The following is a 25,931-nucleotide window of genomic DNA, read 5'->3' as shown; positions in this document are numbered from 1 at the left end:
CTACTCACAAATGTTGGGTCCTTATTCAGACATGCATCAATGAATTCTTTAAAAGGTTTACTGAATTCTCCTAATAAAGTTGGAGGATTGTTTTTTGGAATAAGGAAGAGAACTCTCATCGGGTGCATATCGGAGTTGGGAGGCTCCCCTTTGGCTAGTTCAATAGCAGTGATTCCCAAGGACCAGATGTCAGCCTGAGAAAGGGAAAAGTTACTTTCAGTACAAAAAACATTAAGAACTATAGTGACTATTTATTAACTAAAATTTTCACATCTACATCTATCCAGTAAAATTAACATTGGTCTAATTAGATAATGAACAAAGATTTATTTCTAATACTTAAAGGCTATAAATCCTGTCTGACTGAATCAGTCTTTAATGACAGATGCCTACAACAGCACTTTTGTTGCACACTATATGTAACACCGTTGGAACACTGCCAGTAAGTTAAGTGTGCACCTAAACATATGTTTTTGGTAAAAGCTTCAGAAACATTATCTATTTTTCTATATAATGATCTCCAAACTGCCACAGATGCCCCACATCTAATTCAGGTTTTGTTTACATGGCAGAACTGGTGATGTTAGTTTTTAAACTGCAGATGCACTAAGGTATCCAGCCTTGTTTGAACCTCCCTCTAAAAGGAACAAGGCAGAGGTGAATCAAATCCAGCCAGCGATCACAGCTTCCTTCCTATCAGACTGCTTGATTTAGTTATAAAATGAACAATTAGTTAGACCTGAAGCAACAAAGGCACAGTGTAAGTCTGTGAGGAAGGAAGAAGTGGTATACATTTTTGCTGAAGGTAAGCATTATAAACACATTATCTTTGTATCAAAAAATCTTCTGAACTATAAAATTCTTTTCCAATTTAGAGATTTTTTTCCCCCAAGTGAGATAAACATTGTTCACATGTTTTTACATGAGCTGCAACAGCTATTAAGGTCACTCTTATTAAAAAGTGCCTACCAATGGCTGACTACACTTAGCATGGAAGTCACAAACAGAAGTTGTCCCTAGAGTAAATAAGGGTTACACTTAATATTGAAGAATTTAAGTAGCTTACTGTTTATTACTGAAATATCATAACAATTGTGTATCACAGCAATATGGTTTGAAAGAACAGATGGGGCTGTCAATCTCTGCCACTACAGAAAGGTATGAATTTGTTTGCCTTTTCATCAATTTGAAATAGGAAGAGAAGGAGAAAGGTTAAAATTGAGTCCAGATGCCAAAATATTCATCAGTATTAGTCTAGAAATTCAAGTGCACCCTGTCCAAACCCCTTCATCCGTCCTTACCGAAGGCTTGCACCTTCTGTGCTTTCACACCAGACATTTGGAATAGAAAGAAAAGGGAGAGGGCATTGCTCTTATCCTTTCCAACCCTAACCATCCTATGACTCTAATATCGAGGAGATAAGGAAGGCAAAAGATGAGGTTACTGGCAGACTGGGACTGAAGGGGTGGTGGAGCTGATTCATAAAAAGGACAAGCGTAAGAGGAATTATTCTCCATTCCACTGGACAACACACACTGTTAAATGAGAGTAGAGTGCTTTTCCAAAATGCCCTTGGGAGCACATTACAACTGCACCATGAAACCCTGAACATGACAACTACAACGTACTCTTTCTTATCAGCAAGAACCCTTGTGACATGTACGCAAATTCCTTCAAGTCTGAATGACCCTGGGAAAGTCTCCTGAAGTGTGACTATCTTGAGGAGATCTCCTATACTAAACAGTCTTTTCTTTATGTGCACATCACAAATACAATTACATGGTTATTATTTGAGAAAGATCAGTCTGAAATTATTACTTGGCATATGCCAAGATTTTTAGATTTCTTACTTCTATATTTGTATCTACAAAGAGTAGAAAGCCCAGGGCCAACACTGAGTACACTGTCATTTCATTAATCACATGCTCTAGGTTGTCTTGTGGGTGTCCACATGGGAGAAGAGGGACTGTTCCCTTCTTACTGTCATTCTAGCAGCAGGACCCACCCCTCAGAGGAACACAGAGGTCTGCTTTTCTACTGCTAGTTCCCTTGGGAAACTCTCCATATTGATAGAACTAAACCGACAAAACTCAAAGTCACTTCTGCTGGATCTGCATATACAAGGAAAAGATATTCTACTCTCATACTTACCTTTGAATCATATGCTGACTGCTGAATAACTTCAGGGGCCATCCAAAAAGGAGTTCCAACAAAGGTATTCCTCTTAATCTGTGTGTCTGTCAGCTGCCCAGCAACTCCAAAATCAGCAAGCTTAACATCACCTTGCTCTGATAACAAGACATTGGCAGCTGCCAAGGGGAAATAACATGTAAATGAGAATACTGCTCTTAGGCATTTTAAAGGCTTTAAAAAAGTACCATTTCAAACATCATGCACCTTTTATATCCCTGTGGATTTTCTTCTCTGAGTGTAGGTAGTCAAGACCTTTCAAGATCTCCTTTAGCATGGTAGCAATCTGGAACTCATCAAATGGGCCAGCACGCAGCTAAGAGAAAAGACACTCATTTGATTCTTGTATCTCATTTTTTGCCTTGTTATTGATGTAACTAAACCTTAAACTTCAAAGATTTCCTTTTAAAAGGACTATCAGAATTCATGCAATATTCAAAGTATGTTGACATTCTACCAGAAACAGGTACCATTGGAATGATCATCTTCACATCTCCTCTACTGACAATGCTCTGAAGATGCTGTTACCTTTCTAACAAACACTGCACTCCTCTCACAGGAAAAGCTAGAACTAACTTTGCACAAAGTTATAGGTTCCTACAGACAGCAAATCAGACTTAATTTTGCATTCTAATGAATTAAGAAACTCAGTTTATTACAAATTAGTCTGTTGACTATTGGGTTTTAAATTTAATGATGCTTTTTGTCCTCTTCCAGCTTTTTTGATTCCATGCTTGCTTCTCCATCAACATAATGCACTACTATAAAGCTGCTAGTATGAAGTGTAAACTTTGCATATTAGAAAGCTATGTAAATAAAACAGTTAAGGTGGGCGATTCTGCCATAAAAAAATACCAAACAGCAGCACTGAAACAGAAATGAAATTATGGTATGGCAACATGAGGCAAATGAGACAAAACTTAAAAGCTTTATTCTTCTAAAGGTTCAGTGGTTTCAGTTGTCCCTGGTAAAAGCTATTTCACCATCTCTGACACTCCACTCCACAGAAGACTTCTCAATTACTCAAAAAGGCCGAGTTCCAGAGCTGCAAGCTACTACTACACACAACAGAAAACTACTATGTTGGTGCTTTCCCATAGCAGAGTTGATGTGATGCAATTTCATACAGTAGTTTAAATTGATTTGTGAAGTGATGCACACACTTCAACTCTTGCAGACAGCACCACTGCTGGCAAATATATAATGAATACCCATTTCATACTGAAGATGTGGTATTTTTCCTTCAGAGTGACACAAACAAAGACTGACTTTATGATCTTACAGGAAAGGGTGGGTCTGAGCTTCACAGCTGAGGCAGAGCCATCCTGAAACCATGGGGAAACCACATCCCCATACAGTGGACTCTGCTCCTGTACTCTCTAAGCTGCATCCTTCATAAATGCAACACTATCTTTAGTAAAAGGCCCTTTTATGCTTGACTGAAAATACCTGAAAAATGGAAAACCCAACACCTTTTAACCAGTTTAAATCAACTGCACCCTGTGGGTGCATCAGTCATTCCTGAATCCAAAAGGAAACTTTCATTATTTAAGTGTAATGAATTCTATTGGGGAGAGTGGACAGACAACCCAAAACCTGAAACCCCACCACATATGGCAAGAACAAGTACTTCTCACCATACTAAAATCAAAAATTAAAGAATGCCTTACATTTGACTGAGACATTTACTAATGCTTAGAGACAAACGGTGAAGTCAAAATTAAACAGCAATTCAACATAACAGAGCTACCATTCAAATTCCCACTTTTTGGAGCATTACAATCCAGCAGTGGTGTAACATCAGCTGCCTCCAGGGACTAGATTTTATAATGAAATTGGAAAACACGATGAAATAGGATTCACTAGTATTTATAATGCAAAAAAAAAATCATATACTTACAAGATCCAAAGCTGACCCTCCACCCAAGTATTCCATTATTATCCATAGTTTTGTGCCCTGTAAAGGAAGGCAGGAATTGTTAAAAGTCCAAGGCTGCCATTAAACAAACCTGCACTTCAACAGACTACCAGCATACTCTTAGGAGAATGCAAATGCAGAGTCCCATTAATCACCAACTTCCATGTAACTACTTCTTGTAGAATGGTCACACAGCTCCTGCACAAGAGGGCAAAGGAGCAACCACAGTTTGACTTTATTATTTTGAAAAGCAATCATAAAACCCCACCAAAAATAATCTTCTGCTAATGGCACCTAAACTGAGCCCATCCTAAGGAATGGAACTTGGAGATAAAAGCAATCTGGTGGTGGTTTAAGTTGCAACTAAGTGTTTTAATACACGGTGTAGTTGTTACAAAAGACTGTCTTTGCATCAGTGTTATTAATTCCAGTCATTTGTGATATAGAAGCAGGACCATCTTAACAGGAAACTTGCTTGTCACATCACACCTCTCACTTGAGGAAAACACTTAGAACTTCAAATGACTTTTGAGCAAGACAGAAGACAGTAAGTGTGAACACACTTCAAAGACACCAGAAATCAAAAGCCTAACACAGGGAGCTGCTACGTGCCTCTTGGCCTATGTGGTAACTACAAGCATTTATCTAGCATGTCCACAGGCTCCAAGTGAAGTTGTCAGATTCAGCAAAAAGCAAGTACTAACAGCCCTTGAATATGCTTGTACCCAAGGACCTGCATCCTACCATAGGATGCGCCTGCTACCACAGGACCAGCTCTGAGTCTGAGAGACAAAGGAACACTCCAGGAGTACTCACTGCCAGACTTGGAACCCTACAGGAAGGTTCAGGATTCCCAAGTTCTCATATCAGAAGTTCAAAATCAGCCATTAAAAGGTCAAAGATAAGAGCAATACAGTAAAATAAGAAGTATGACTTGAGGCACCTATCTTAGGATTTATATTTTTGTTATTATTAATACCACAAAGCTCACGTACTCCATCACTATCTGCTATTTGAACCACAGCCCCTGTGAAGAGATGGGTTTCTGTGCTTTCTTTGTGGAGATCTCAACCACTAGAATACTAGAACTGAAAAATTCTTGCAAGACTGCCTTCTAGATGCTGACTTTGCCTTTGGCAAGTACCTACCAAAGCTGGCTGGTTCACATGAACAAAAGAGGAAAGATTTGGTATCAGATATACAGACTGTTGTTTCAAAACTGTGATCTTTGGCTATTTGTTTTCTAGAATTCCCTCCCATTTCAGAACCCCAAAGATCAACCTATGGGCTACTGCTCTAAAAATATCTGCAAATAAAATCATGTATTTATTTAAAAGAAAACCCGGTGGTTAAAAATACTCAACTGAACCAGACCTGGTGCAGTACCACACACCCAGCAGCAGCCTCCAGCAAATATTTACTGGTGTTAGGATCTTCTAACAGAGCACAAGCATATGGCAGAAATACTTTGTGAAAAGCCTCTTGCATGCTTTGCCATCCTATTGCCTGACAAGTGACAGAACTCTAAAGAAAACTCAGCAAGCAAATAAAGGTGCAGTTCCTTAAAGGCTCACATCCAATTCTCTAAACAAAGTGTGTTCTATTAGATTTATCCTGGGGTTTTTTAAGCCCACACCATTTCTGAGAGTCTATTCCAGCATTATGAGATCAGCAGGGAAGGGCTGGCTAATTTTAGCACTTTTTATAAAGCCCAACTTTGTCAGCTGAGAAGACCTGCAAGGAGCTCCAGTTTAAGGCAAACATTGTGGTTACCAGACGTGTTTGGAGGATTTGACTATTCCTTGCAAACAGTATAGGGTGAAAATGAGTAAGTACTGTGTTCTGAAATAATGTCTCAAAGAAACTGCTCCTATCCACTGTATCGGGCTGTGCGTATTTTCTAGCCAGGCATGAACCACCTCTTTCCTAGCTTTTTTCAGTCAACCAAGTATAAATAGACAATGTAGAACAAACAGTATCTTTAGATTGTCTCCAGGCTTTGCTTCATGAAGTGCTGTACAGCTCTGACAGAAGTCTCTGGATGCTCCTACAAGAGGAGTTCTCCACATTCAAATCTGAAAAACTGGGAATAACTTCAGGCTTGTTAAACTGCAGAAGGGAAGAGCAAGGCCAGATATTTAAGGATAGATATTTAAACCCCTCGACTGAATGGCATAAATAAAACAATCATGAAAATGCAGTCAGCAAGAGACCTATTCCTACAGGATCAGGTGGAAAGCACAGTTCAAATATTCTATGAAGTTTCACAAATCTGTGTACCCAAAACATGCCACAATTTGGGGAACTTTTAATACCTTTAATCTTTTTCTTGCCTGAACTGATCAGGCAGCAATCCATCCTGACAAGCCATTAAGCCAGAGGAAAACACTCATTTTTAGCATACCTTGCACTCCTATACTGCTACGCACTGGCACTTTCAAGGGTGCCCTCCACAACCAATGTTTTATTTATTCAGATGTGATGTTAACTGCAATCAAAGTGCAATACTTTGAGGATGAGCAGACATACTTAGATCCCTATCTTCCACAAATACAAACATCCACAGACATCTACATTAGGATTTAAGTTCTCTTACAGCTACAAAAGTGGCACTAATACAGCTGTAAGCTTGTACAGTTCTACACACATTTGAAAGGCACAAGATAATACCTAGGCTCTAATTTAATGGCAAACTCCCATTCAGACTCCAAAATTCAGGACATTCAGGTAAACCAAATTACACAACTATGAGAGATTTGCACCTTTTGTATCACAATAACTGAAAACTGGCACCAGCTTTATCCCAAGAACCTCAAGGAAGTAGACTATGTCATCTCATACCAATGATAAAGTTTTTAAGGAGTAAAACACCTGGCAGCAGGTATTTAATGTCAGACAGTGCTAGGTAAAAATAGGATGGTACTGTCTATATGTTTCAAGTCCCATTTACAAGTCAGATGCACAAGATGTAGCTACTCAGCAGCCAGGCTGCAGCATAGGAAAGTATCTTACATGGAATCAGCTAAGTTACAAATTTGTAAGTCAAGTAATTGATATAAAGCCTCTCTTCCCTTCCCCCTTCCAGCAGCAGGAGCATTGGGCAGAGCCCACATGTGGCTGGTAAGCCTCAGGCTGAGCATGGGCTACTCCATCCAATGGAGCCCATAAAGCTGTCTGTAAATCTGAAAGCACGAGGAAACAGTAAAGCTGCAGAATACGGAGAACAAACTGTACAAGAATTAAGTCTCTCACCTGAAATGATTCTAACTGAAAACCCCTCACAGTTCACATCTAGTTCAGTGTTGTAGTCATAAAACACCTTTTAACTGTTAAATATGCCCTCTCACCAGAGGCAAAACTGAATCTGACTCAAACTGATGCCAAACATTATCTGCTTATTCAAAGCTTACTTAAAACTGGTATAAAACCCCCCAAGAATAAGTTCCAACAGAAGATGTTCTGATACAGTTCAATTGGATGAACTGAGACACACATGGTCCCAGCTGCAATTTCTTCAAAGAGAAAATTATCAACTTGAAAGTTTTAAACCAGGTCTAGATTACTCAACTAAGAAATACCAGCGTTGTAGACCACTTGAATGCCTCTGCACTGAGGGTTTGCTTTGGTATAGTCAGGAAAAGACTTAAAGTCTCTTTGATTTAAACAGTGCAAAACTCAACCATTTCTAACAGCATTCCCAGAGCTTCACAGAAAGCCATATGTCTGATTCATACTTTGTAGTAAACTATTCCTGTTCCATAAGCCTGAGCTGAAAGAGGGCAGATTGGCTCAACTACTTTGTCTTCCTGCAAATGAAGATGCAAAGAAAAGAAGAAAACTCTTATATTTTGACCTACTTTTTACTTACCATGTGCCAATGCTCTTTTAAGCTGCTATCTTAAGAGTTGCTTCTAGGAATATTTTCAGTGATCTTTATAAGCAGAGCTAAGTACTTACTGATAAATCTATGTGACCACTTTGAATGTGATCTTCAGACCACTGGCATACACAACAAACTGCTATTAATCTCTGCAGCACTAGGACTTTACTTTGTAAGAACTGAGATGTCTTAATTTTCATAATTTAACCTCAATGTTCTTTAACCTTTAATTATACAGTCATTTGGGACACAACTGTACTGTACAGCCAAATACTCAGGCTGTCTACCATTCTCAGAGTAGTAACTAACAAAAAGTTAGAATATATATATATAGCAATTTAGTAAAAAAGAAAAAACAGACAGATCCAACTCTCAAAATAACTTATTACTAAAATTAAAAAGCTGCATAAAAGATACTTTGCACCTTTAACAAAGCTAATGCACTCTTTCCCCCTGAGGAATCTCAAGCTAAAAGATCTATTGTTAGTAACCAAGGATAAATCTAGCTTAAGAAAAATGCAGAGCCACAATACTACTGAAACAGTCAGCTACACCTGGACAGATCACAATCACACTTAACTTTGATGATGTTGGTTTTGCTTTGTCTCAGGCCTGCATAATAACCAACACATTCTTACATGGTGCAGGGTTTCTTTCCATATCAGGCAATGGGGTTTGTTTCTATGGCTCCGAAAGTAATTTTTTGTCCCCAAAAAAGCCACAAGATTGTGGTAAGGATTGTAGTAACAATGGTCTAGTGTGAGGTGTCCCTGCCCATGGCAGGGGGGTTGGAACTAGATGATCTTAAGGTCCTTTCCAACCCTAACTATTCTATGATTCTAACAGCAACGGCAAGAGGAGCCCTCTACCAACTCTGCTCCTCCTCTAGCCATTTTGTGCAAACTCGAGCCTCAAAGAGCAAGCAGCAAAAGGAGCAAAAGACAGTGAAAAGCTCTGTTCAAAGAAAAACAAGGATCTACTAGAAAAAAAGGCAGTAGGCATGATAACTTTTCCTCAATTCCAGAACACTTTCATAGTGGCATTCAGAACAAATCTTTGTGCAGTACATTACCTTTAAATATGATCCATAGTATTTTGTTACATAAGGACTATCACACTGACTTAAAACAGTTATCTCTTGCTGTATATCTTCTATTTCATCTTCTGCTTCCTCAAGGTCTATGATTTTTATAGCTACCACCTGCTGTGTCCGATTATCAATTCCTTTGAAGACCTCCCCAAAGGAGCCTTTTCCAATGCGTTCGAGTTTTGTGAATAGCTCTTCTGGGTCTGCTCTGTGGTTCTAGAAAAGAGAGAAAAAAAAGGGGGGGGGACACACACGATACACAAGTTACTTATTTACTTCCAAGTTATTTGCCCTCATGACTTCCCAAGCAGCACATCACCCAGATTTATCATCACTCAAAGGCACACATCAGGTAAGTTTATTTCCTGCACACTAACTTCTAATCCAGCTCTTAGTTACAGAACATACATTGTGCAATTATGCCAAAGGTAAATGAGCCTCACCAAGGAGGGAGGCAGGTACAAACCTCATTTCACATCCCCATGCACAACATCACCTTCAAACAAAAGAACAGAGCTGCTCCTAGCATTAATCCTATTAGTGCAGTAATTCAGAAGACTACAGGAATGCAGTTACTGGCACAGAAGCACTACCATCATCACCCAGGAAGAAAAGGCTGAGCTTTCTACCTGGCCAGCAGCCTGAGGCAGACAAAGCATCCTAACTCAGTGATACAGTGAGAAGCTACTTGTGAGAACAGTGCACCACTTGGTACTCACTGGTAGATCCTGAGATGTGCTAAGTTCAGACATCCTTGGAGCATCTGAAAGTGCTGACAGTACAGCAAAGGAGACTGAGCTGTTCAAAGAAGAACTAAGAAGGCTGGAGCAGAAATGGGGGGCATATTGAACCTGGGGGCATTGATCTGAACTGGCTGGGATCACCCAAACATGCCTTCAAAATGGGAGCCGAGCACCAGGTCACAGAGCACTGCTAAGGACACCTGGCTTGGAATCTTTGCTGGTTAACTACTCCTGATGATCTTAAAGGTCTTTTCCAACCTAGCTGATTCTTCATTGGGGCCTGCAGGGACGGGACAAGGGGCAATGGCTTTAACCTGCCATAGGGGAGACTGAGATGAGCTCTTAGGCAGAAGCTCTTCCCTGTGAGGGTGCTGAGGCGCTGGCACAGGGTGCCCAGAGAAGCTGTGGCTGCCCCATCCCTGGCAGTGTTCAAGGCCAGGTTGGACACAGGGGCTTGGAGCAACCTGCTGCAGTGGAAGGTGTCCCTGCCTGTGGCAGGGGTTGGAGCTGGAGGAGCTTTAAGGTCCAAACACAAACCATTCCATGATTCTTCAGATCAACAGACTGATTATTATACAAACATTTTAAATTTTTCAGCTAAATTCAAGCAGTCACAAGGAAAACAAAAAGGAAGCAAATTCTCATCTTCCCTTCAAGATAAAGCATGCCACGTGGCTGCTTAGAGAACCTTGTGTATTCAAAAACCACAGCAGTGGCTTCTGAAAGATGCCGGTAACTCGCTCCAGTTGAAGAACACCAATTTTCAGAGCACAGCAAGGGAGTTTAATGAAAAGTGTTTTAAAGAGGTAAGGTGAACATGACCAGGCAACTCACTGCACAAATTAATCTTTGATCAGGAAATATCTGCTCTGAAAGCCCTCTGATTCAACTGCAACATCCAAAAAGATGGGAGATGCTTTGCTTTAGATTTTTATGTGCTCCAAGACTCAGAACCAGCAAGAGTTGTAACAGTTTTGGCAAATGCAGTCAACTCAAGGCACAGATTACTCTACATAACAAAATAGTTATGAAACATCTTTACACTGGTGCTGTTGCAAATGGATATGAAAATCTTCACTGGGAATAAAAGAAATGCATCACTACGTAAAGCTAGTCCAAAATGGACAGTCTGGTTTCCTTACTGGGCCCTTATTGTTGCTTCTTCCCTTCTACCAGAACCAGAGTTTATCCCACGATGTGGTGGGATGAATCAGGAAACAGATTTAGCTGAGAGTTCACCATCTGATTTGTCAGGTTTATTTTCAGCTGAATCAGTTCACCACTCATATCTACCAAGCTGTCATTTGTGCTCTCACAAGAGGAGGGGACATGAGGTAGCATGGCAGATTCATGCTGATCTGTGGAGCTAGGCTGTGAATATACAAGCACACTGCTGTTCCTGAGCACTGCATTAAAGCAGGAAGAATGATGAATTCCTCCTTTGTCTACACTGAGCTCAGTGCTCTTCTGCTCCATTAAAAAAAAAGACAAAACAAAGCAAAAAATTACCTGCAGTGAAATAATTAAGCAAAAAATGTTGTTCTGCTGACAGATTCAGCGAAAGATCTCAAAGATGAACAAACACATAAAGCAAATAACAGATTAAAAAGTAATCATTTTTAATAAGTTTGAATTATAAATCCACTTTCAGATGTGTTTCAAATAATTCTTGCTGGGACAAGTGTAGTAAAAGCAGCAGTGAGTGCCACCCAGCCTTTCCCTGCTGCTGGCTGAGCTGCTGAACTGGCATTTAGCTATCAACCAAATGTGTTCCTAAACTACATTAGCTGCAATAAGGAATAATTACATGATATTTCCCCATTTACAATAAAAAAGGGACCCCCGCCCCATGAAACAACAGAGTTAAAAGATAGAATTGGCAAAACTTCCCATGAACCCTAAAAGACTCATTTTCATAAAAACTTAGTTTTAAGACACAATCTGGAGCCTAGAATTCCAACAATCATTCATGCTAATAGTTGTTCATTGGAGCTGAAATCCATTAAAACACCTCCAGACAGATAGAAGAAAAGTAATTTAATCACAGGAATAGCCAGCTAATACAACCCTTCACAAATGCTTGATGGAGTTGAAGGGCAACACCTGGGTTTTTTGCTTGGGGAGGAACCTTAGGCAGAGAACTCCAGACTCTCCTCCAAGCTACTCCAGGTAGCTCAGAACTTCCACCTCCTAAAGTCACTACATAGGAGTGCTGGAGTACAGGGAGAGATGAGCACAGCTGGACTTCCCATACTGCAGATCCCTGGAAGAGAGAGGTGGAGCAGAGAACAACCTGTGTGAGACTACTGGAGGAAGGAGTCACATCTACTCTGAGAAACTCCTCCCCAGCAAGCAAAGTCAGCTTTACAGCTCCTCTTATTCACCAAGGCTGACAAGGGACTGAAGGACACCCCAGGAAACGGTCAAATATTTCTGACCAACTATGGCTAATACTGAGACAGCATCCTGTGGAAAGGCTTCAAATTTAGAACACTACATAACTTATAAAGACTGAATTTTCAAGCAGATCAGCTTTTACCTTTCTTCATTCCTTGTCTTTCAGACTATTGCTCTACAGGAACTTTTTTCTACGATTAATTTAAAACAAACCCCCTAAATGCCAAACTTTAAAAGGCTACTTTTAAAACAAACATACATTTATATAATGCAGCAATGCCCATCCTCCTCCTTCTAGTATAGAAAATGATGGAAACGTACTTTATACAAGTGTGTGCATATACATGCCCTGGATATATACCAATACATTTTTTGCAGCACAGTTGCCAACTGAGCTAATATGGAAGAAATTAAGATTTCTGATACTATTAACGCTCTTGAGCAAAACAACCATTGTTACTCCCTGTTCTTTCACAGATCTTACATTCAACGGGTGAAGGTTTAGAAGCTTTGAAAGCTGCCTGCATGAATAATTGGTGGGGATTTTAAATAAACACCGGTTTCTATGGGAGTCATGTCTGTTGGTAATAAGACAATAGACAGTGTATGGACTCCATCATCACCACTCTGAAGATAACACCTAGAAGTGGACAAATCAGGAAGAAAATCTCCTATTCTTCCCCTCCCTATGCCTGTTTCCACAGACAAAAGCAGCACCAAGCACAAGCACAGACACATTCACATGCCAGCTTCAATCTTGCCAGCATGAGTAACAGGACCAGCGTGACAATACAAGCCCTCTGCATAGTTTAGAAAGTCCACCATTTCACCAGTCCAGCACTATACAGCCTGTGCTAGTGATCAGTAAGATCTCTCCTCCTCTCTTATCCAATCATGTTCCATGACTGCATGTGTTTTATACACATATGTACGTCCACACACCCAGCTTGGAAAGGACCTCACGGGCTCATCCAGTCCAACCACCTGCACAGAAGCTCCAAATAAAACACCCCAAACCACTACAGTTCATTTTTGCCAGCATACCTGCAGTAGCTGTATCAAGTATTCTGCCAACACAGCTTATACAAGCATTTTCTTTTGATTTCAATAAACACAGCTATGCAGCAATGTCCTGGGGCTGCATCCCGCTACAGGCCTGACTGGCTGACTGACACACCTTCTCATCTCTGACCCTTTCACATACCTGTTCTCCAAAGTCTGTCTTCTTCCTTTGAAACAGAGTTAAAGTGCACTGAATATCTAACTTCTGAGAGCATACAGACATGCAATGATACACACCAAAGTGTGTGAGACCGCTTCAGGCTCTGTCAGTGCAGGACAGCTGTTCTACAGAAGAGAGTTTTCTAAGAAGGGTCATTAATGTATTTCATTAAAGGATACTGAGTACAACTGGATGAAAACACAAAGCTTCAAGGACTTGGGCAGAGACTGAACTAATGCCTTGTATGTAACAAAAAAATCAAACCCAAGATCCTCAAGATTTCCCAAAGCAAATAATTCAACATAGTCTTTGCAGATCTCTTAAGCAGCTTGTCAGAAAATCTTTCCTGTTGTCTTAAGACAGTGTTTCTAAATCCTGACCCAGAAATGCTAGGATACTCTCTGGGTTGTCAAGCATCTCCCACATTTTATCTGGACAGAAGTTTCCTTAAAACTGTAGCAGTACTGCAGAATACCTAATTTACACTGAGAGCCAGTATTCAAATACACATTAGATAAAGATGCAGTAATGAGCTCACAAAAGACTTTATACAATGCTGGTAAGAGAACATTAGAGGGTCCACTTGTCTGTTTTTCAAGTATCCACTACCACATACTGGTATCCTTGGAAGCTATCAGCATTACCTGGTGTTTCAAGGACTGTCACTTCAAGCAATTGCTCTCTAAAAGAAAAGACTGATCTTCACAGAAAGGCAGAATTCAGAGGTAAACTGCAATGAAAAGAGCTGCCTTACAGAAAGGTTAGGGGAAAGAGGAGGTTATGTTATGGCCAGACATTCAACCTAAACACAACCCATCATCAAAAAAATACCCCAGTAATTAGTCTGTTGTGCAGCCTCACAGTTACATTAGCATTAAAGTGCCAGATCAGAAATGTATGCCAGCATTGTTGCTGAAGCCAACATGCACTGCACCATTTCTCTTAAGTTCCACCGTCTGCACTGTCTGAATTATGGCTAACAGTAAAGTTAAATAGCAATTATAAGGCCTACTTTATTACCTGTAAAATCTCCAAGGTACCTTTTATTATCTTGAGAAAGAATACTTGAAATACAATGAGTAAAAAAGACACTTGAAAGTCAATAAAAGACATTAAAAGTTAACAACATTTCACTTACCCTAAGCATTTATCTGATTCTTACCAAATACAGCATCTGGGCTGCACACATTGAAATCACAGCTAATCAGTGCGTTCATTTATCTGTTCTCAGGGAATAAAGTACCTCCAAGTTTTTCTTCCATTCAGACCCCCCCAAAAAATAAAATTAAGAGGCAGTAAGACTGGAGAACCTGATGGTCTACTGAACTTCTTAACGTCTTGCTCAACAGATACTTTCTTCTTGGGTGACTATCTTTCCATACACTATCTGCATGTAGTTTCAGATCAATATTATATATATACACACATTAATTACACACCATGCAGATTCTATTACATAACAATATATATTCACATACATTATATGCATTTCCATATTCTACCTGCATAAGGAACATTTCACTTCTTTACAACGCAGCCACCACAGGCAGCCTGGAGCTCCTCCTCACGTCTCCCTTTTTTGTGTTTAAATCTTATTAAAGTTACTCACACCAGCAGTGCCACAGGCATGTGTGTATGTACTTAATGTAAATAGTCTGAAGTTAATGAATGCACAGGTGCAGAGCTATCATTACTTATAAAGAATCAGAAGGAACCTGCAAACACGTAAAACAAGAGTAGAACTTGTCAAAATCTCTCTCCATCTTGTGCACACTCTTGCTTCTCAGAGAACGGAACTCTGATGTCCTGCAGTCCTGCCCAAGACTCAAATAAAAGGAGAACAGATATTTCATTGTATTTACTGTAACTGATACACACTGAAGAAACATTTCTCCTCAGCAGGTAGCAAAAATGAGCTGAACTTTGTTAAATGGGACATGATCTCTGCTATACTTTTCATGAGACATATCTCATCTGACAAGGCCAAAACTCATTGCCATTTTTAGTGAGAACCTTGAGAACTTCAATGTAAAACAAGAGGAAAAACAGGTAAATGAAAACCCTACATGGCTTGGTTCTCATCAAGTCAGCCATAAGGTGAGCTGCTCAAAAATTCACGACTATCAAAACCTCAAAATCAACATCCAAATCCATTCTCAGACTTGGAAGGAAGAATCACCTTCATCTATCTTCAAATCATCTCAGGCCTGTGGCAGATGCAAGCTGTCAACGGTATGTTGCGCTAGAAATGGAAACCACTGAACTCACTTCCTCTATTCTCAGCCATTATTTCACTTTGGTAACACAACATGAAAAGCAGCTTAGGAAACAGCATAAATAAGCAAAAAGAAAGAATAATACCACATCTCCCAAAGATTAGCTCTTGGATACAGGCAACTAAAAACATCTACACCGGTTACTTACAAGGAGTATCCTGCATTGAGGAAACACAAAACGAAGTTTCTCCTACCAGGGAGCTTCTCTGTAACTGAATACCCCTACATGTCAAATGGAGCCCCACTTCCACTGTATATATCAATACTTTTCAACCACATAAAGATCTTCAAAGCACTGTATACAGCTCCGTACCCTTCAGTGTGCTCACCTCTCCGAGGGGCACAGCCTACCAAAAAAGAGAGGGATGAAGGAGGGGACACACACAGATTATGTGGCTAGGTCTTTACTATGATTTGGCCCATCCCTTGGCAGAAGGATAGATCTAGATAATCTCTAAAGTCCCTTCCAACCCAGACTATGCTCTGATTGTAAGATCTGTTAAGACCTAAGTGGTTGAACACTCTAGAGCCAGAAGGATCCTCTATCCTTCAATGGAGACAGAAGCCACTTCAAGAAATCAACATGTTTTGGTATCCCAAAGTCTTCAAACTCTGTTCCAACAAGCTGATCTTTCACAACAAATTTAATCTCCTTTGGTGAGTAGGACAAGTGACTGCTGAGTGGGGAATCAGCTCACCTCAGTGAATTAACTGCCTGCACACTCGAACTGTGTGTCAGAAGACAGAAGACATCTGCAGCCTCTCATTGCTGAAGATCATTTGTAATCTCCCCATTATTCACTGCTTCAAAACCCCCCATCTGCACGGAGATTACAAAAGCCACATCTAACAGGAATATGGAAAAATCACCATTTATGGGCTGCAGCCTACTTTTAGCACAGGCCTCTCCCCTCAGCACCAGCCTGCTTATCAGTGCACATACACTTAGGGTTTTTTTTTCCTACTCTTGCCACACCCATTTAAAGGAAAAACTACACCAAAACTGTGCCAGCAATAAACTGTTTCATCACGGCATTTGGACCATTTCCCTAGCATTTAGAGGTGCAGGATCTACAGCTAAACAGCAACCACTACATAAATTGTACAGCCCCCCTCACTGCTCTTTTTCTATGCAAGTTAGAACTTGATACACAGGTTTTCCTCCTGTAAATACAATTAAATTCATGCTATAATCCAGCTGGAATGAAAATAACAAAATCCATCTTTTTAGCTTGCCAGTTCACAAACTAGAAAGCAGCAACAAGGTATGAAGTTTAACACACATGTATGTATCTTTGGGAAATCTCCCCACTGAAGTAGTCATTAGTTACTTTCAGGCTAAACAAAACTAAAGCAAGGCAGAAAAACACTGAGAAAAAGAGGACAGCTCCAAAACACAATGTGGATTAAGGAGCAGGTCACAAGTTTATTTACCACAGATAAGTCTCCAGGCATAATCATTGCCTGCAATGAAACCCAAGTGGGAACCCATGGTTTGAGGGTATCACGGCATTCCTCAGGCTTTGGAAAGGAAGGCAAACACCAGTCTGCTAGAATCCCAGATTTCTGTCCTCTCCCCAAGGTTAGGTGACCACAAGCTTGAAAAGCTTAACTCTGCTCTTGAATACTGGCTCTTGATCCCATCAATCATACTAGACCTGAAGCTACAAGAACCACGCAATGAAAAACCAGAAATACAACTCCAAAATGAGCTACAAAGGAAGCAAGAAACCTATCCTGCCAGAACCAACCTGCCCTTTCAGGAAACTCCTTTTCCAATTACTCTGCAGCTCATTCATAGCATGGCAAAGCATCTCATTACATAAACCTGCGAGGGGAAGGGGGAAGGGAGGAAGAGAAACACCCTGAAATAAAAGAATCAGATTCTTCTTGCCAACTAGGCTAGAATAAAGCGGTGCGGGAATGTAAAAATGTTCTTGCTGTGACCGGTTGCCAGATGACACCTTCCTAGGTGAGACATTCCCAGCAAGATCATCTAGCTCCCCTCATAATTCACGGTATGTTTTAACTGATTTACATCAGTAGAAATTCAATCTTTTTTCATTCAGTGTTTTATGTTTAGGCACTTGACGACATTCACAGTCATTCCAAGCTGTACAGTGTTTTTATTATGATGCTTTCAGCTCCCAACACAGAAGCCTGCATTGAAATGCAACTTGACATCCAGGAAAACATAAGACACCCTCTAATTCCTCTCCCTAGTCAAGATTATCCAGATATTCCGAACATATAACAGTCCCTCCCAACTGAAAGTCTGCAAATGATCACAGAGTATGGGGAGAGAGGAAAAAACCCACAAGTTCTTCAGGACAGAACACATGTTTCTTGAGTTTTGGTTCATGAAAACCACCCTGGGATCTCAGACTCCCCCTCCCACAGCTCAAGTGAGAAACCAGCAGATAACTGGCATCTCTCATTTCTTGTTCTCCTTCACTAATGCATATAGGATTCATGCATACTCAAGACAAATCCCACCATGAAGCTTTTCCAGATACGCTGCCTCAATCAAAACCATTCAAATCCAGATTCTGGCAAGACAAACTTGGCTTCACAATCCTAAGTGCCAACTACGCATTTCTTCAAAGCTTTCTTCATTAAGAAAGATCTAAGCTGAAGCCATAGACCTAATCAATGTAGCCTATCTCTGCAAAACCACATGCACAAGATCTTAGGAAGAACGAGCCCAGCAAGCTAGTGTTACCTTGTCAGTCCCTTTTTAATAGTTTCTCAGAGTTCCTTCTGCCAGATTTATTTGGCTAGCAATCCCTGTGGCAGAATGGATTTCAGCAAATATTGCTAGATGGGCACCCTTCCCATGAGATTTAAGTTTCTCCTTCAGAGCTAAGGAGTGTGCTCAGTGACTCTCAACCAGTCATCAGACCAGACTTGTTCCAGAACTGCTACAGGTTTATATTTAAAGGACAAATGACAGTTCTTTAAAAACTGGTGAGGCAGCATTAGGAAAGAATTTGATTTTTTCAATTATTTTGAGCTAGAAAAAAACCCACAGGATTTGGAACAGCAACACCCGGAATGACAGATACCTCACCAACTCTTCATTTCCTCAAAGACGACATCCAAGCAGGCACTAATTACAGCATCCAAAAAGTTATCTGTGACAGAAGAATTTCAAAGTAACTTTGCAATGTCCATCCCCTACCCCATCCCCCCAAAACCCAGTCCTGAACTCTTCTGTCAATTATTAAACTCAGTCCTCAAGATAAATGAAAGACAAAACAATAGTCTCTTATCACTTCCCAGAGTTCATGACTCTCAAACCTGAAGGTGATCACCATAGAGCAAACAAGTGCTACTTCTACTAACAGGCTTAAATTCATCCTTTCACTTTTGGGGATGGCCAAAACCTTAAAAGTTTCAGAACACTGAAAACAATGAGAACTGAGGTGATTACTCTTGCCTATCTTCACTAAGATGTTATACAGGTCTAATACAACAAATACTGCTGCAGAGGCACATGCAGTCATACAAAATCTTCATGGTGTGCCACACAGTTACTGTATATAAAGAAACAATCCTTCCATCAAAATAGACATTTAAATATTTATTTTTTTAAAAAACAGCAAATTGCAACATATTCCAGAGCTGCTCCTTGCTGTATAGTCCCCTTTTTGAGAAAAAGGAAAAAAACCCCAAACTTTTATCAAGACTTGTAAAGCTGAGATGCTGGAGTTCAGGAACAGCCAGTGAGAACCTTTTCAACGTTAAATTTAACAGAACAAGTAACAATTATATATGTCTAGAAGTTAAAAGTCTGGTTTCAGATGTAATGTTTTTATATTTTGGGGGGTATTATCCTCTGCCCAAACCTGACAGTATACCATAATAAAGAACAGCAAAGAAATTAAGGTGAGAAGAGTTGAGTTTGGTTTCTGTGCTCTCTGCAGCTCTGGCAGATTTGCCTCTGAATTCCAGGTCAGTGCACTCACTGTGTTTAGAACTGTAAAATCTGCACAAAAAACAACAGCAAAAAATCTGCTGTGGATTTTTTCGTCTAGACCTGATAAAAACAGCTGCTGGATTCCAGGTGATGATCCCTACACAGCTCCCATGCATCAAACACTTTCCAGAGCCTCCTTTAGCCTCCTCGTTTCATAAGAGTAAGACAGCACAAGTATGCCTGAGCCCTACTTTGTCATCAGGGTAACTTATAACAACACACAAGATGGAAGAATCAAATTCAGCTAGAAAAGCCTGAGCTGAGTTTGCAGACTGCTCTTAGATATGATACAGTTTGTACATCAAGCACAGCCAGGAAAGGAACAACCACAGTGCTGAATTCCACAAATATTTTAATGCATATCTCCTTCAAGTAGCAGGGAGGCATGTTCTCCACAGGTTTTACACTACCATCTTCCTGCAGTCTGCCTGTGCTGAGGCTCAGGGTTCACATCAAGGAGCTGAAATTGGACAATGCATTAACAAGCAAAAACCACTGTAGTCCATCCTAGCTTAATCATAAGAGATGCCTGTTTTCTAGGCACTATGTAAGTCTCCTGGTGCTACGCAAGTGTTAGACTTTCCAGTTTCCTTTAAGCCTGTCTCTAAATAATACACGTTTAAAGCCTTTTTAAACTCACTGTAGAAGCATCTAGATATAGCTCTGTTCCTAGGATAGGGGTAGAATTAACAGAACTGTGAACAGACCTTTAAAGGTTTCAGTTCCTCTAATGCCCACCTTTTAAACATCTGACAGTAATAGATTGCTTGCTCTTAACAGAAGTCAGTCTTGTAACTTTAGTGCATAAGGTTTACTAGAAATCTGACACACTTCCAGACTAGCTTCAGGCGCCATACATAAAGAGCCCATTCCTACAAGTGCAATAATTTGAAAGAAAATATATTTTTTTCCCCCAAAGACCACCACTTCCAATATGAAATGCCACCTCTCCTTTAACCTTCCCATCTAGTAGCTACCCATCCAGTAGCTACCCATAAACCAACTGCCTCTGAGCATCCTCTGAGCAGGGACAGAGACTCTCCAGGTTAAGGCTGTTTGAGTGAGCAGCATCCTACATACAGTCAGTCTGTTAACTGGCAGCCCAGAGAGCAAAGCTCACCTTTACATCCAGATTTGTATTTAATCAAGCAAGCCTTCAGTTGTGAATCAGAGTACACTGGCTGACAGGTCACATGCTTCTGGCTGCTCTGCTTTTAGAGGAAGTTAGGCTTTTTATTGTGATATAGCCTGAATGCCAACAAAAACAGATGGAGATCAGGTCTAAACAACCTCTCTGGCTCACTCAAGACTCCTGCCATACAGGATCAGGAGATATCAACAAAGCCATGGGAAAGGAAACAGAAAGTGTTTATAGATGAGTAGGACAGCAGCAATAAAGAGAAATGAAGTCCTAAACCAGGTTCCAAAGACACGCAAACTGACAAGAAGAAACACAAATACAAACCAACATTTCCATCAGGAATTAGTATTTCACAGACTTAAGATTTTAAACACAAAATTAGAATAGGAAAGGAAGTTCATACATGAAAACTCTACCAGCTGAAAAGGGCATTTATTACTTGAATGATGCTCCATTCCTGAAGTTTACAGACTAGTTTGAGAGTTTAGGATGCTTACAAACAGAAGGATTTCCTCACTATACAACTAAAGAAAATGTTAATTGCTGCTTACTTGCAAGTTGCAGGTTTGTGAAGAGGTTCTGGAGCACTGTATGAGATGCTGCCAGTAAGTTCATCAAAAATCATCAAAAATGCATCCATGTGAAATGACTAACACACATCTTGCCTGCTGGGCCAGAGAAAAGCAGCAGTGTAGGACTACTAAGAGGTCCAATGCCTCCACTTCAGACCTGTTTTCAGTACAGGGCCTGGGCTGGTAGACACAGGCAGGCTCCAACACCTCTATTGCAAGCTATATCCACAAACACTCAGTGTGAGTTCAACTGGATTCCTTGAAGCCAGTGCCAGCGGACAAGTTTCTCACTGTGAGATCTCAAGGTATTCCAGATTAAGAATTAGTTTGAATATTTTTACCACAAGGAACAGTACAGTGACATTACTGAATAAAATGCTGACATTCAGGCTCATTGCAAACTGTGCTTCATGTAACCAGGACACCTTAACTACGCTGCCATAGCTGCATCAACTATCCATTCTTCCCTGTCATCTTGGATTCTGTCTAAAACATCATTGTTTTGGGTGTCATGCTCAGTTTCAGAGCACTCACATCACAGAGTGTATGTCATCTTACACAATCACAGAGCACTTTGATTTTATTGAATGGGTTTAGAAGTTTGGCAGCTGGATAAGTCAGCATCATACAACTGGATCAAGTAGAGGCCTTCCAAAGGAGTGAGGAAAAGGAATGTGTTTAGGAAGTTGCTTGCACAGGCAAGAATTGTTAGGTATAAGATTTGGTTTTGTTAGGGACACAAGACAGGTTAAATAGAACACAACCACTACATAAACAAATGGTTCTGCAACTACTCATAAAGGCAGCAGATAATACTACCTCTGGGTCCTCCTTTGTTGCCAGGGTACCAAAAGTCAGAGTTCACTAAAATAGCTCTATATAGCTTTCTGTAGTTTTCCATGTTTGCCTTCTTTTTAAGGGAAGCTGATTTAAAAACAGTCAAAAAAGCTTCTGTTATACCCTGGTGATCAAGTGTCAAAGTCTTTTCTTTGGAGAACGGAAGTTATATAACACATCATGTCTGGAGTTTTGTTGATACTTTTTGTGTATAATGAAATGGGAGGGAAAGTAGAACACAATAAAGCTGAAAACTTCAAACCTCTAACCCATTCTCTGCCAAATTCAGTTTCCAACTGTTATATTCAATGCAACACGTCCCTCAACACTGACTACAGAACAAGGGGTTTCTTTCATCCCAGAAAAACCTGTTTAACCTTTCTTCAATTGATTATCATGCACTTACTTTAATACTGAGCAGAAGCAAGGACACTTTTATCATCATCTGGATGATCCTGACTATTCTGAACAGCTTAAAAAAACCCTCAAATCCACAACAAAAGAAGTAACTCTTGTACCTCAGACTATCACACTCCTCTAGAACAGCTGCTGTTTGGGTTTGTTTTTTACGAGGAACACCCCTGCATTACGACTCTTCTAAAAGAGTGAGCAGATTAATTTTACACCAAATTCTATTTCTTTGTATTTTAAGACTTTCAGGACTTGTGCCAAAATCTTTATAAGAAAAAGTCACCATGGGAAAATTGTATTTTAATTCTGTGCAGCTGTACACATATATATATGTATATATATATAACAGCTTAAAAGAATGCTTTAAACATACAGATATGTGAAGGGGCCTGGGTTAATCTAACAATACTTATGGGACTCAGTATGCTATTACATAAAGTTTATTGACATAACAATGGGAAACAGAACCTTAAATAGTTGCAAGGTCCTTTTGTGATGACAGGGCAGCTCTGGAAAGCAGGACAACTATACATTAAGCAGATACAAAATAAGAAATTGACAAAATCAGATGTTGAAATAGAAGCTGCCAAATACAGGCACACAGACAAAAACCACACTCAGAACCAGAGGATGTAAATAAATAAAGCCCAGGCACAAGCCTCTAAAACTTTCATTGAGTTTCTTTAGGATGTATCACTACAACAGTAACCCAGACATATTAATGGAACAAAGGAGACTGAGAAAATGTGGTTTGTCTCCTCTTGTAACAGTAAGTCAGAGGGTGACCAAAGTTTAACTGATTTCAGGAAGTCTGTGAATTATGAGATATGAGAAATGTAAAGCCAAACCTTAGGGTTGCAACTGACCTAAATTAATCTATAAATACTGTTTATACATCAACCCTACACTTTCTGGAAGCTGCAAAGATGCTCGAGCAAGAGGAATTTTAACTTTCTGTTCTGAAACCCCTTGAACTCCCTACTGTAAGTGTCTTACATACATAAGAGATATCTCATAAAGGCTTCTATGTCACCTGAACTAAAAAAGAACCCCTCAAGTATTATACAGGTAGGAATATCCCAGAAGTTAAAACAGAAAGCTCAAAATACTGACAGCATCTGACAAGCCAAAGTTAACACTGAAATGAGCTTAACTCTCAGCTCCTTTAAACTCGATAAGGATTCCTGACCCACCATGTAATAGATTATCTGGCATAAGTACAAAGACTCAGGAGTATTCCACCTTTGCTATGAAAAATCAGTAATACACGTGCCTACTTGTTTCCTGAGAAAACACCACACAGAAATGACACCAGGTCTCATCCCCGGCCGAACAGAGGAGCTTGTTTCGGCAGGTGCCGTCTCCCTTTGCTGTATCACCACCGCACCTCGCCTTTACCCTGCCACAAACCGCGAGGTCCCGGCGAGGCTGCGCTGCAGGCCCAGCACACGCTGGTGGGGAAGTCCTGCAGGAGGCACGGCTACCGGCGAGCCCGGCCTGTCATGTACAGCACACCCACACACCCTGCCATTAACTTCGGGGCGCCTTTAATCAGTTTGTGAAGCTCTTACGTGCTCCTGGTTGCAGCGCGGCCAACCCCGAACAAAGGGGGGACGGAGGGAGAGGGCACCCTCGCCTCCGAGGGGCTGGCCGCAGGTACGCGCCCCACTGTGGAGCGACCCCCCCGTTACCTCAGCTCAGCGAAGACTCCGGCCCACGTTCCTACCTAGGCCGAGCGAGGCCTCCCCGCGGCCCGGCCTCTCCGCCCAGCCCCGCTTCGCCCACCCGCGGTCCCCCGGACCCTGCGCCCCGGCGGCGGCCTCCGAGCGTCGCTTCCGGAGCCGGGGCCGAGCCCGGGCCCTTCGCCTCCATTTTGGGTCCGGCGCGGCGCGGAGCTCACCTGCATGCCGGGCACTTGCACCGCCACGGGCGAGTGGGCCATGGCGGGCTGCGGCGGCCGGGCGCCGCCCGCTGCTCCCCTCTCTCGGCCTCTCTGCTCCTGGGCGGCGGCGGGGCCTGGAAGGACAAAGCGCCGAGGAGGCGGCTTTAGCGCGGGCCGTGCTCCCTCCTTCCCTCCCCTGCGGCCCGCCCTGCCCGGCAGCCCCCGCCCGCCGCCGGCTCACCTCGCGGCCGCGGGGCTGGGGCCGAGCTGCGCGACGAGAGCGGGACGGGGGATCCCTAGCGCCGCTCTGCCATGCCCGCCGAGCTCCCAGCAGCGGCGCTCGCCCTGCCCATGTCCCCCTATCCCCGGTGCCGGCGCGGCTGCTCGGGGCTTCCCCGGAGAGGCGAACGGGCGGCGGTTCTCGGCACGGCCGGGCTCACAGCGCCATGTCGGGCTCCGGCGGGAGGCGCTGGCTGCTGTGCGGCGGCGGCTGCTTCCGTCTCAGCTCCGGCCTCGCGGGGCGGAGCCACCGCCGCCGCACGGGCTCTGGCGTCACTGACCCCGCCCCCTTGGGCGCCACCGGCCGGGACACGGAGGGAGGGGCGGTGGCGCCGCGCTCGGTCCGGAGTAGCTCTCGCCCGGGTTGTGCGTGTCGGGCGCTGCTCGAGGGTCTTGTCTCACGGGCACGGGCACGGGCACGGGCACGGGCACGGGCACGGCGCTTGTGCCCCGCACACGGACTTAGCCCTTTGGACGCCCAAAGGCCCCGCGGCACCGCGCCGGTACCCGCGGCTCCTGCATCCCAGAGAGACTGGGACAAAAACTGAGTCGGTGTTTTCATAGAATCACAGAATAGTTTGTGTTGGGACCTTAAAGCTGCTCCAACCCCTGCCACGGGCAGGGACACCTTCCACTGCAGCAGCTGCTCCAAGCCCCTGTGTCCAACCTGGCCTTGAACACTGCCAGGGATGGGGCAGCCACAGCTTCTCTGGGCACCCTGTGCCAGCGCCTCAGCACCCTCACAGGGAAGAACTTCTGCCTAAGAGCTCATCTCAGTCTTCCCTGTTCTGGCAGCTTAAAGCCATTCCCCTTGGCCTGTCCCTACAGGCCCTTGTCCAAAGCTCCTCACCGGGTTTCCTGCAGCACCTTTAGGCACTGGAGCTGCTCTCAGGTCTCCCCTTCAGGAGCCTTCTCTTGTCCAGGCTGCCCCAGCCCAGCTCTCTCAGCCTGGCTCCAGAGCAGAGCTGCTCCAGCCCTCGCAGCATCTCCATGGCCTCCTCTGCACTCTCTCCAACAGCTTCATGTCCCTCTTGTGCTGCTGCCCCAGAGCTGGATCAGGGCTGCAGGGGGGGGGTCTCCCCAGAGCACAGCAGAGGGGCAGGATCCCCTCCCTGAG

At 42.3% G+C, this 25,931-nt stretch overlaps 1 protein-coding gene across 1 annotated transcript in view; it reads right to left on the bottom strand.

Moving 5' to 3' along the window:
• STK26 (serine/threonine kinase 26) overlaps nt 1-25,025 on the bottom strand; it is a 29,815-nt gene extending 4,790 nt beyond the window's left edge. Inside the window, exons 1-7 of the mRNA XM_005148222.3 lie at nt 24,777-25,025; nt 24,554-24,669; nt 9,061-9,291; nt 4,091-4,147; nt 2,398-2,506; nt 2,152-2,309; nt 9-194 (exon numbers count right to left, since the gene is read on the bottom strand). Coding sequence (XP_005148279.1) covers nt 9-194; nt 2,152-2,309; nt 2,398-2,506; nt 4,091-4,147; nt 9,061-9,291; nt 24,554-24,595 — 783 coding nt within the window. The 5' untranslated portion in view covers nt 24,596-24,669; nt 24,777-25,025. The remainder of the gene's footprint in view (nt 1-8; nt 195-2,151; nt 2,310-2,397; nt 2,507-4,090; nt 4,148-9,060; nt 9,292-24,553; nt 24,670-24,776) is intronic.
• Between the last annotated feature and the right edge of the window lie 906 nt (nt 25,026-25,931).

Source organism: Melopsittacus undulatus, chromosome 6 (assembly GCF_012275295.1).
Source record: "Melopsittacus undulatus isolate bMelUnd1 chromosome 6, bMelUnd1.mat.Z, whole genome shotgun sequence".
NCBI classification, from domain to species: Eukaryota; Metazoa; Chordata; class Aves; order Psittaciformes; family Psittaculidae; genus Melopsittacus; species Melopsittacus undulatus.
This window is presented reverse-complemented; position numbering and strand designations above follow the sequence as displayed.